At 44.3% G+C, this 12,887-nt stretch overlaps 1 protein-coding gene across 1 annotated transcript; it reads left to right on the forward strand.

Moving 5' to 3' along the window:
• The first annotated feature begins 3,924 nt into the window (after nt 1-3,924).
• Nucleotides 3,925-8,971, forward strand: LOC116673999 (zona pellucida sperm-binding protein 3). The gene is made up of 12 exons (XM_032506464.1): nt 3,925-4,442; nt 4,519-4,624; nt 5,054-5,172; nt 5,281-5,399; nt 5,805-5,908; nt 6,575-6,752; nt 6,915-7,032; nt 7,706-7,797; nt 7,978-8,066; nt 8,537-8,572; nt 8,609-8,673; nt 8,836-8,971. Exons 1-12 carry the CDS (start codon nt 4,014-4,016, stop codon nt 8,959-8,961), a joined length of 1,581 nt encoding a protein of 526 aa, XP_032362355.1. The 5' UTR covers nt 3,925-4,013; the 3' UTR covers nt 8,962-8,971.
• The last annotated feature ends 3,916 nt before the right edge of the window (nt 8,972-12,887 follow it).

A 12,887-nucleotide genomic window follows, 5' to 3' on the forward strand; every position in this document is an offset into this window, starting at 1 on the left:
ATTGTTTGGTGCCAGGAGTGGCTTTGTAAATTTCAATGGACATTTTGTCATGTTTGACCTTTACTCTCCATTTAAATTCATCCTAACGTTTGTCAGTTTGGAATGACTATAGCTCCTTTATTGTTCCAGACCCAACTTTAAAAAACCTTTCTAAAACCTTGCCCAATAGATTTCTACTTTACGGAGGGGGCTGAAAGCCTAAATACCTGAGCGCCAATATCGAGGCGGGTGGGAAAATTGAGGAAATATGAAATTGTCTCACAGTCTGAAACTTCTGCTTTGAGGTAAGTACTTCCCTCTTGAAGATTTATGAAGTCAGACCAAAAACAAATCTAACATTTTGTGACCTTAGAGTCACTCAGTTGTCACGTTTAGTTCCTGAGAAGTGACGTATTACAGAATTCTGGTCATGTGTTGACAAGTGGCTGTATGTGGATTACTTTAGATTAGATTACCGATTTATGCAGCTTTAAGTAGACATTATTACACAAAAGAGGTTAATCTTCCAACCAAAAAGTATGATGTTCAAAATGTCATATCAATGGCTGAGATTTAAGCTCTTTGGATATATAAACTGAGGGTTTACAGGCCACACAATGCAGCGATCAAACAGCTAAATATCATCAGATTAGCGCTTCCATGGCACACAAATCAAACAAAAGGAGAAACTGAAAAGCTGCTCCCTTGAGAAAAACTTTGGAACCCATGATGTAGGGCGGGGCGGGGGGGGGGGGGGGGGGGGCAAAGGTCAGCTCCTGACTCTCCCGCCGCTGCATTGTACCTCTACATGGGGCGATGACACCTGTCAATCAACCCGCGCTGAAGACCTTTAGAACAGGACAAATGCCGTTCGCCGGCTATTGAGCCAGACATGAGAAATGTCACGGATGTTGTGATAAAAAGAAAAACGAGGTCAGCCGCAAACGGAGTACTAGTAGAGAGAGAGTAATTTTGTCTGATGTCAAAAACACTCCACTGGAGTGTGTGTGTGTGTGTGTGTGTGTGTGTCATTGTGGCCTCGCTGGTCACTGTGGCTTTTTGGCTAAATGACACATCAGCTGTTATTGCAGTGCTGGGAGATCATTATCCCATTGGAGTGTGTGGGAGCAATGTTCAGATATGTGTGTGTGTGTGTGTGTGTGTGTGTGTGTGTGTGTGTGTGTGGCTTTATGTGTGGCTTTATGTGTGGTCGGTAGGTGCTCTGGTGTGATGCATGTCTTTAATAACAGTCCATTAGCTCTCTGCGTGTGTGTCTCCTTTGTATAGGGGCTGGTATCTAGGCTGTGTGTGTTTGTGCACACTCCCATTTGTGCGGAAACAGGACGTGTGTCCTTGTGTGTGGACGTGTTGGAAATGGCCGCTGATGGGCCGTGAATCAGAGCCCAGCGTGTTGTTATTTCATGTTGCTCCCAACGGGACGGGCCCAGCACCAGCCGGGCTGCTGTCTGTTATCCCTCACCCCCCCAGGATCACTGACCTCAAGCATATTTTTCTTCTTTCCCTCTTTTGTTTTAACTTTCTCTTCCCTCCCCCCCCCCTTCACGCTGCGAACTCTTACTTCTTGCTTCCTTCTCACTCTCACACTTGTTCTTCTGCCTCTCTCACATATTTCATCTTTGACTTTGCCCTCCTGGCAGATCCACATTTGCTCCCTTTTCAAGAAATTGCCAACATACCGAGATCGTTTGAAGCAGTGGCACCAGAACCGATGCCAGCTTGTAAAAAACACATGCCAGGGCATGTTGGAAGGAGAAAATTTCACTCCCTGTCTCACGCAACATCTATTCACCACCACCACCACTGAAATCTGACAAAACGCATAGAAATGAGCTGATCTTGAACGCTGCTCGCCCACCACAGCAGCAGGCTATAACTAATCCATCTCCCACTACATGTTTTTAATGAGCCTCCATAACCGTTATCCGTATGGTGCAGTGCAGCCCGGACCAAATCGAGCCGTTTCCATGACTTTGTGCTGTCAGCAAAACATGACAAGGGACATGTGTGTGTGTACATTTGTGTGTGCCTACTGTCACTGAGCATCTGCGTCGTCGGTGTGCCATCCCGGTTGACGATTTTCCATCTGGTGGGTGTGTGTGTGTGTACGAGGATGTGTGTTTATTGTCTAAACAGAAGGGCCTATTTACCTGCATCATCCTGTCTCAAACTGCACCAGGATTGTTGGAAACAGAAGCTGATGGGAGTGGCCGCAGTCTGTGTGTGTGAGTGTGTGGAGGTAGAAGCTGCCAGGCCCCTTTCAGAAACCCCCGCGGGGGCCACATTAGGGCCCTCCGGGGGCCAAATTAGATGCAGCTAACCAAGTTAGAGATCGGCAGCAGAGGGGGCCTGACTGGCAGGGATGGACCGATTTCACTCCAGCCTCCTGAACTAACCACACACACAAACACACACACACCTCCTCTCTTTGTTTTGCCGCTGATCAGCAAAAGATAAAAGCCAATTCCTGACAATGGCAGCTCTCTGTTGGGGAGTCTGCAGGGAGCTCCTGGCTTAGAGAGGAGCTGTAATGTATTCCTGCAGGTCAGCCGAGATTAGTGTGTCTGCATCAAGAGGAAGTGATTTGAAATAAATTAGCCTTTTGAACAGGAGTTTCTTTAAATGAGATCTTATTGTGGTTTTTATCCATGTGTTTTTACTGGAAATAGTTCCACAAATATGGCTTTGGATGACGAGAAATGTTCATTTTAAAGTCTGTTTATATGACATCACAGAGATTGATAATAATAACAGAATCCGAACTGAACCTAAAAGGAGGTCACCACGTTTTACATAGAGTTTGGTGAGAAAGTTCCAAACTCATACTGATAACTTTCTTCTGTTATTGTATGAAACATTTTTAAAGTAATAAGGCTGGTAATATGTCTAATCTATTACCTACCTATATCCATTTATCTATCACACTATATATATCACACTATTGATATATGGTATATGTTTTTATGGGATTTGTTGACAACAAAAATTACACTTCATGCCAAATACAACTTTTAGTGGAGAGACAAATGTTTGACATTTTTTATATCAGACTAAATATTTAAAAGAGTAGGCCTATAAAATGATACACATCACAACTAGAATATTTCCAGTACATGTTCACCCCAAGACACATTGTAAGTGTCAGAACAAGCACAGAGCAAATTCAAAGAATTCAAAGAAACTTAAGTGGAATTTTGGGGGGAGAAAGTAAGAGTTTAAAGGTTAAACAGACTTTAAAACATGTCTCACTATAACAGTGTGATTGACATGCCAGCTTGGCACAGGTTCAAGACCCACCCCCTGCTTCCTGTCACATGTCCACACACACACACACACACACACACACACACACACACACACACACACACACACACACACACACACACACACACACACAGCACTTGGTGGTGGTGACATTTGTAAAGTCTCACAGAGGATGATCATAAATCTCTGTTTTATGAGCGACTGCCGAACTCGGCACAGCCTTGACATTCAAGACCACTTGGCATGGAGAAAAAAAAAAACGGGGATCCAGCTCCCTGAAAGCGTTGATTGATTTGTCCCATGGGGGCAGTGAAGGCCACTCACTGTTAGGGTCAGGCTTGTTTCTGTTTATAAAAGTCTTTGTTCATTACCATCGTGACAAGTGGAGATTAAGCAGGCGGTGTTTGCCCTGAAAACATTTAAAGAATGCTCAGTATGTTTTGCTTTTCCCACACTGTACACATGATTATTGAACTTAAATAGTTATTGTCTTTGACATAAAGACAGAGTGAGCAAACCAAAACTGTTAATTCAACCTATGGAGTGCACAGCCAAGCAGATATCCTATGAAAAGAAAGAGAGGAAAGGAACGGTTCAGAGATTGAATCCTCCAGGCTGGAATCCAATCAAGTCATCAGGAGGAGGTGGAGCCAGAGCCAAGCTCACACATCTTAGTTTTGGTCAAAAGAAAAAAGCCGCAGAGTTCCCTGAAAAAAGCACCCCGAACTCAGGTTTCTGTGTGATAAGTTGTAATGGGGTTCAGAGGGGCAGCTTTGTTAGGGTTTGTGCTTCTCCTTTCAGGTGGAAATCTTTGCGCTGCCACACAAAACCGGTCAAACTTCAGCACCGATGACACTCTGAACCCACAAGAACAAGTGATAACAAGCTTACAGCTGCCAAGAGCCACGCAGACAACTGGTCATCAGTCAAACAGGACGGAGCATGACAATCTGGCCAGTTCTCCTCTCACCTACCGTCTCAAAACCTACCAGCTCAGAGAACCAGCTGTCAGGAAACAAAAACCGGCCCAGTCTCTTTCAGCGCACACTTTTCCAAACCCGCGGACATCCAAGACCACAAAGCTGACCTCAGAGCAGCTGGAGCCAGAGGTAAATCTCCCAAAGTTGTTAAAATTGGTCCAAGGCCCAGATCTCAACCCACCTGTCAAGCCGGAATCAAAGGTATGACTTTTACGCAACCTTTCTGATCTTCTGCACCATTAAAGTTCAGTGTAATTAAACTTGAATGATGTTCCAGGTGCTGACGCTGGTGTTTGACCAGCGGGTGCCCGTGCCAGCCAACAGCGTGGCAGCGCACTGTGAAGAAGGAGGGGTCACCATTGAGGTCAAACAGAACCTCTTAGGTAGGGTAATGGCTGCCGGTTACTTGTTTGAATTGATCCGTTGTGGGCTTTTTGTCCACAGTGGCACCGACACAAGTCCATTTAACATCCTTTCTGATCTAAGGACTAAAAAAAGAAAGGGTTCAGGTTAGAGGCCTGAGTTGGAAAAATGGAAGGGTGAAGATAGGACACTGTGCTGATTACTGCAAATGGCACAGACTATGGTATCGGCGATCAATATTATGTTTCCTTTTATGTCTTCACTCCCGAGAAGGAGCATTCTGGATGCCTGATCAGTGCGCAAATGCTGACTTTCAGTGATGCATTATTTGTCCTGTGGCTGAACCTGCACTTGCTGTGAGTGTTATTGACCAGGACCAGGAAGAGGAATGGCTTCAGGTAATGGTCCTGATTTAAGTTGCACCTTTTTTTTCCCTCTTTCGTTCCTAGGAAACGGTCAGTTGATCCGCCCAAGTGATCTGACCTTAGGGGGCTGCACTGCACGAGCTACCCCTCCCCACGTTGTGCAGTTCCAGACGGAGTTACAGGGCTGCGGCAGCACAATGACGGTGTGTCTGCGTGTCTGCGTGTGTGTGTGTGTGTGTGGCTCTCTGTCTCCTACGGTGTCCATCCACTCTTGTCTGTTTTTGAAGTCCCTGTAACGTTCTTTTCCTCAGATGACCGAAGAAGCCCTCATCTACTACTTTTCTCTGACATACTCCCCAACACCCATTGCAAACACCTTTATTTTAAAGACAAACCCTGCTGAGGTGGTAATTGAATGCCATTATCTAAGGTAAAGTCTCATCATCTTGTATTCCCCCTCCTTAGTCTGGCAAGTTCAATTCTAGCCCTGCTGTAGTTCAGATTTGTTAGAACACCTGCAGGTCTGGAAAAAAAAGAAGCTTTAACGAGGTATTAAAAAATAACTGGTTTAACATTTACAGAAAAGTAATAATTAAATCTAGGCCTCATCATCTCTTTTGGTTTTCCTCCAGTAAACCTGTCCTAAATTGCATTCTATGTTATAATGATCTGAGTTTGTAGTTACCTGGTTGAGCCCTGCTGAAACCATGTTGTTGTTAAATGTACCTATCTGTGTTATGGTCTCCCCTCTCTCGCTCTCTGAGGCATATATTTTTAATTCTCGATGAGCCTCTCTCTAGTGAAATGCCCGTCCTTGCTGTGATTGTCCTCACAGGAGGCATTATGTGAGCAGCGGCGCTGTGAAGCCTACCTGGAAGCCGTTTGCCTTCAACATGTTAGCAGAACAGCAGCTGGGCTTCTCCCTGCGTCTCATGACAGGTTGGGGAAACACACACACACAGATCATGAAGGAAACAAAACTTTGAGCTGGATGTTCTGCAAGTTAAAACTTGTGATTTGCGCCAGGCGGCTTGGCTAATTTCCCCAGCGACGGGTGTAATTGCAATCACTCAAGGCCTCGCAGACGTTGCTGCGACTGTTAAAAGATGCTAAACAGTGACTTGATGAACAGGAGTGGCTCTTTTGAGGCATGGTGATGAGCTGAAATTACATGCCTTGTGGGCTGCGGCTGACCTAACGGGGTCACTCGCACAATAAAGTGATCAATAAACAGCTGATTATGCTTTCTAATTAATTCCAACAATGCAGATAGCGACTGCGCCACATTGTTTTAAAAGTTGGCCTAGCATCTCCTGTGATTTATTTTAAAAGTATCACGGCCTGTGGGAAGATATAAAAGTTTTAAACTTGTTTTTTTTACAGACACTTGTCTGTTTCTTCCGGGTCAATGATGCTACATCTGTAATTCATTTATAGCTTCTTTTAAAGTACTTTTCTCTTATTGTTATAGTACCTGTATCCTATTCACTGCTGCTACACTGACCCACTCTCCCCCACGGGCATCATTTAACTCCCAACTAATCAGATGATGGTCCCACCATTACTTCCCCCCCCTTGTATTTTTCTCCTCCTGTATTTGATTAGAGGACTGGCAGTCGCAGAGGCCTTCCAGTGTTTACTTCCTGAGTGACGTGATATACATCGAAGCGGCGCTCATCCAGGGTCACCACATTCCACTGAGGGTCTATGTCGACAGCTGTGTGGCCACAGAGTCCCCGGACCCTAACTCTCAACCCAGATACCCCTTCATCAACAACCATGGGTGAGGAGCTGCAGATTGCACGTGCAGTATTTATGTAAAAGAGTCAGCCAGTCATAATAATGAAGATTTAGTTTTCGTTGCGTACCGTGCAGTACCTAATTGAGAGCATTTTTCGTCTGTGTTTATGGATGTGAATCCTGTGCCTGTATTTTGCCAAATAAGGTGTTTCAGTGATGCTAAGCTGACAGGAGCCAAGTCTTACTTCAAGCAGAGGAGCCAGGAGGATAAACTTCATTTCCAGCTGAAAGCCTTCAGGCTCCACCATGATCACAACAATTCAGTACGAGATGTGTTTTTTTTTTTATTTTTTTTTTTTTTTATACAATTTTAGAACTACTGATTTGGCATCATGTAGTCAGTTTCTCTTCCCTTAAATTTTCCAAGCATCACTGTCTTGATGTGACCAGCCAAAGTGTTACTTTAACATTCCTTTCAACTGTTCTGTTAGTCTCTTACGTGCTAAGTTGGCACATAATGTACACATTAGTGAGTGTTCTTTGAAGGCCTACGTTGTGATCTGTGCTTGGTTCAAATACTTTCCAACAAAGGAAATGAGAGCCTCAGGTAACGGCAAACTCCGTGGCTTTCATTTAGGCTGAAGAAGCCAGAATGGAGCTGTGCCACACATTTGAGCCGAGCCAGTCTCCTCTCTGTCCAATCAGAGCATTGGAAGAGTTCTAACTTTAAATTAACCTTGATAGTTTTGCCAAATAGGAAATTTTACTCCCAATGCAACAGACTTTAAAATCTGATTTTAAAAAAAAAAAAAAAAAAAAAAAAAAACACTAAGGGTTTGGTGCAAAACAAAAAATCTTCCTGAAAAGGAATGCTAGCAGTTAAACCTAATTCAAAGTTGGGAACATTTAATTAGTGGAAATACCTGTGCAGTACTTTGATATTTATCCACATTTTAATACTGTGCATTCTGAATCTTGATGTCTTAAATGTCATAGCTCTACATCACATGTCAGCTGAAGGCAACCAAACTCTCCGTTCCCGTCGACACGCAACACAAAGCGTGTTCCTTCTTGACTGAAGCAAACAGGTCAGTTCCCACAAGGAGAATTCAGAGAAGCTTAACACGTGGATGGGTGACTGACATATTTTCTATTACCGTCTGTTTTTAAATGTTCCCCCCCCCCACCCCCCCCCTCTCTGCATTACCGTGACTCTACTGCTATAACAAGCTTTATTTCAGCCTGTAAATATTCTTGGCTCTGGACAGATGGGTAGCATCAGGTGGAGACAATAAGGTGTGTGACTGCTGTGAGACCAGCTGCAAGAGACGGAAAAGAAGCCTTGGGGCAGATGCTGGTACGGTTTACAAAAGCAATACTACATTACACACGGGGATGAATCCTAAAAACATTTCCTACTGACCCTGGGGAGACATTCTGACACCGTCTCCACTGCCTGCAGTCATATTGTTCAGTACAATTATCACAAAAAGGCCTCAGCCTATCCTATTGGAAATGAACCCAATGTTTGCCAGTAACGAGTGAAATATAATCAGCCACAGACTAACAGAGATGCTGCAGAGGTTGCACCCATATTTAGACAAGCTAACTTGCCCTCATTTGGCACACATGGGGTTTATGCATCTTTAGAGGATTGACTTCGAGCTGATCCCTTTTTTTTTTTCTTTTTTTTTTTTTTAATTGTCGAGCCAATCGGTCGTGTCGTGAACGGATTAATCAGCTGGCTAAATGTGCTAAGTGGATATATTTTTGTTTTTTTTTCCCCCCTCCATCCTCCCAATGTTGGACTTGCTGGGCTTTCTCCAGATCTGCAATGGGAGGGGACAGCGGCTCTGGGCCCCATCCTGCTGGAAGACACCGTCCTGCTGGAAGACACCGTCCTGCTGGAGGGGCTGACTGCACTGTCCGTGCTCCAAACGCACGAAGTGATTCGAGAAGAAGCCACCGGTGATTTTCGCACACGTGAAACAATGAAACTCCACTGAAAAATGCATTTAATGTCACTTTTTTCCCCCATGCTCACCTTTCTGCTCCTAAATACCAACTCTTAACGCTATGACTAATAGAGACCATGTTTGTCTTTTGTTCTCCTTCTATCCTCAGCCTCCCATTCGTCGAAGGCCCTGCTGTGTGGAGTGGGTGCAGCGCTGCCTTTGGTGCTGCTAGTTTTCATGGCTGTTATCATTTGCAGCAGACGATACAAACCCACTGGACACTTTGTTTGTACCTGACTTAAGACAATAAAACATTTGTAACCATGCCACATTTGTCCTTTGTTTTTCCCCAGGCTAATGAAAAGTCTGAAAAGATGCAGCCTGAAGTCAAACAACAATTTGTTCTGCTTTAAGAATTGCACTTAAACTGACCGTATTTCTCTGCAAGGGCTACATTAGGTTGCATCTGTACAGCATGCTGCTCATTATATTCCAAGTTAAGTGTTGGAGGCTTGTCAGAGTTAAAAGGGGTTAAGTAGTGTCCAGCCCTACATAAAATACATAAAAATATATACTGTGTACAATGAGGCAGTGTATAATATAATTGCACGGTGCAATAAAACTTGTGTGGTTTAGGTTTTCATAAGGTCCAGGGGTGTGTTTAGATTTTTTTTTTTTTTTTTTTTAAACTGTAAATGGGGTAGCAATGTGGGGAAGGCTGGTGGGTGACCTTTATGAACACTTTAACTGTGAGTGACTACATTGTATGGTCACAAAAAGTGGACAGTGAGAGTTATGAAATGACCCAAAGTGCCGGCCTCAATGCTCAAAGCCATGGTGTGTATTTTCTGTTGCCCCCATGAGGAATTCTAAGTAATGACAAAACTGTCAAAAGAGTTAATTATCTTTACTTGAGCTCCTGAAAGTCACTGTACACCAAAATCTTCTAAACATAGTCATACTGAGAGAGTTGTGTAGAGCTGATAGTCTTCATTAGCTTTGTAGCAACTCATTTGGCAATGGCTTGAATGTAATTGTTCATTAATATTAGAAAAGTTACGCAATAAAGCTTTAATTCGTGCAGGGATGATTTGTATGGTTTTATTTTTAGGGAGCATGCAGCGAGCCGAGCTATTGCCCCGATTCTAGGGGAGCTAATTTAATAAGGTCATTACCGAGCTGCCATGTGATTCACTTTTGTTGCATTTTTCCATCTTTATTCAAAATCCACAAAGAAAACCCCTCAAAAAAGTAAAGAAAAAGGAAAAGCAGATCGCCATTGCCTCCGCTCAGCTGCGAGGTAAAAATATAAAATACCATGCCGGTAACAATAGTCATATTTTAGCTTCGAGGCTTTTTCCCTTTAATTCCCCCCCTCTAGCTTTCTGCCAGTGGTGGAGCATTTCTGAAATGGGGCTCATCATGAACTGTTGCTCACAAGCCCGGGAAGACAAATAGACATAATTAAAAAGCCCATAAAGGCTGGAGCGGGGGCTTTTATTACAGTAATATGTGAAGGCCTTGGTTTAATGGGGTGTTTGTTCCTGTGTGCGGGTCTGACTGCAGCAGTAGTTCACCGCTGGGGTGATGCTGACCCCCCCCCCCCCCCCCCCCCCCCCATCTCCAACACACCAGAGGCTAATAAAAAGCCATACCTAACGATGCACCAGCAGGAAGCGTGACAGTGAAAAGCATGCACACTCAGAGCCACGGCGATAGACGCACACTCACAAGCCTCGCCCTGAAAGCGGTCACTGCGGATGTGGGGACAGGATTTCATCGTGGTTTTTTAGATAGAGGAGAAAGCATGGAGGACACAAAAGAAATAAGAACAAGAAACAATTGACTGTTAGCTGCTGTCTAAATTTAGTGTGAGTTGGCAGGATTTACAAGATGGCTGCATGAGTCGATTATTTTGGCCACCCGGGGGCAGCAGAACAAGCCATAAAGACACCCTAGACATATTAATAGGTAAATGGTGGACATGGAGACATCTCATCAGATGACCCAGAAGCCCTGGCTTCACTCTTTAATGTGCACCAGGAACATTTGCACAATTTAATTTTGGTAAATGTAGCACGTCTACTATGGTTTGTATTTGAGCAGCAGGGTGGCCCGATGGTTAGCACGGTGGCCTCACAGCCAGAAGGTACGGTGTTTGATACCTGTCCCAGGTCTTTCTGTGTAGAGTTTCTATGTTCTACCTGTGTGTATGGGTTTTCTCTGGGGACTTCTCCACCACTAAAATTGTGGTTTGTAACCTAAAAGCGACTTCATACACAACTGTTGGAATGAACCAGAATCAAAGGTCGCTGCTATACCAGGTGTGGAAACGTAAATGTTATTGATATTACAACAGAACAAATCATAAAGGAAACACATGATTCAGGACTAGACTGCATTACCAGGGAATCTGATGTAGAGTTCAGTACCAATGTTTCCACCCACCACTAAAAACATGTTCCCCTCCCCGTGTACCAATGTGTGGTGAGCACCTGGCTTCGTGGGTGCTACACATTGGAAGTCCCCCCCACCTCCCAGGTTTGAGTGTCTAGGATAAAGTGCCATATGAACGTGATGAATTATTGAATTATTAGTGAAGTATTATTTCAAAGGGGTGATCTGCTTTCCTTCATAACATCCTGACTTTTGGGACGCAGGCTGCCTAGACAAGTTTTCTTTTTACACGCACGACTTGCCTGTGGCTTTCGGAGGATGCAACAGAGTGTAAAAGGTGTTAATGTCTTGTTACGGCCGCGGAGGATCATCATCATCATCATCATCACTATTATCATCATCATCAACAGGCACCCACCCACAGATGTATAACGGTTATGGACCAGAGCTGACTGGCAAAATGGCAGAGTCCCGAATCAACCATTTTACCCCAACAGGATGTGTGACCCGCAGGGCACAAGCACACGCACACACACACGCACGCACACACAGAGGCCATCAAAAGTAATGGTGTGTGTCCAGTGGCAGGCAGGGAGAGTCCTCTCATGTCTGGCAGCCATAACGATATTATTGCTGTAGATGGAGCGTGCTGGGGAATATTGTTCCACACCATTGGTATGCTGCAGACGTCCACTCGCACCACACACCGGCGGTGATGACAGAAGTCGGTGTTAACACCAGACTAGTTGGTTGGTGATTTTTGACAAGATGCCAAACATGTTGATTCCTCCTCAAGATAGTCATACAGACAGACAGACAGACAGACAGACACAGGTGACCACCATGAAAGAGATGGTGCTATGTTATTACTCCGAGCCTTAAAAATTCAAAGCAGACAACTCTATCACTTACTATTATACTCTTTGACTTAAATTATTCCTTCATTCTTTGAATTTACATAAATGTCAAAGGCTGTTTAATTTAAACCAGGAGTGTGCATTGTTATTATGCTATCTGTGATTCAGATTACAATGTTACATCTGGGTCTGGTCGAGAGAATGCACGTGCACGCAGACATGCACGTGACCCCTGTCCGGGCCCCGTAATTAACCCTCTTAATTAAGAGAGAGAAAAAAGTACCTAACAAAGTAAATGGATTTAATTAGCTTGGTCTTAGCCCAGGCGCATGAGCACGCCGTTAAACACACACACACACACACACACACACACACACACATGCACCCCACACACACACACAAAACAATTAAGCCTCTTTTATCCTGGCTAATGGCTTCAATGACTCAGAGCCTTTCTCATTAAGACTATGAATAATATGCTGATTACATGCATCCAGCGCTCTCCTTTATCGGGGCACAAAGGGACGAGTGTGTGTCCCCGAGGTTTCAGGGGTGGGGCAGTCTGTCTGCACCACCTTATCTGCTAAAATAGACATTTGAATTGTTTGGCTGGAGAAGCTAAAAGAGGCCTCGCTTTGCTGTTATTTTCTGCAGTTTATCTTATCAAGGAGGGTAAGTGTGTCTTTCACATGGAGGAAATGCCTATGATGTTGTACTGCTGAGGGCTTCATAGGGGCGAGATAATGGACCGAGGAGTGGTGGGGGACTCCAGGGCCGTACATCTGTCTGCTTGTCTGATTGTGTGCCACCAACCCCTGCTGGCTTTCAATCAAATAAGTTCCTGCCTGCCCGTGGAACTGTCCTCTGTCCATCTGTCTTGTTTAATCATATCCAAGCACGCATTTGCACATTCATAGCTTATATTTAAAAAATCGAATTTAACAAGCAGACCACTTTTTCTCTTTGTCT

Source organism: Etheostoma spectabile, chromosome 24, assembly GCF_008692095.1.
Source record: "Etheostoma spectabile isolate EspeVRDwgs_2016 chromosome 24, UIUC_Espe_1.0, whole genome shotgun sequence".
In the NCBI taxonomy this organism is placed as follows: Eukaryota; Metazoa; Chordata; class Actinopteri; order Perciformes; family Percidae; genus Etheostoma; species Etheostoma spectabile.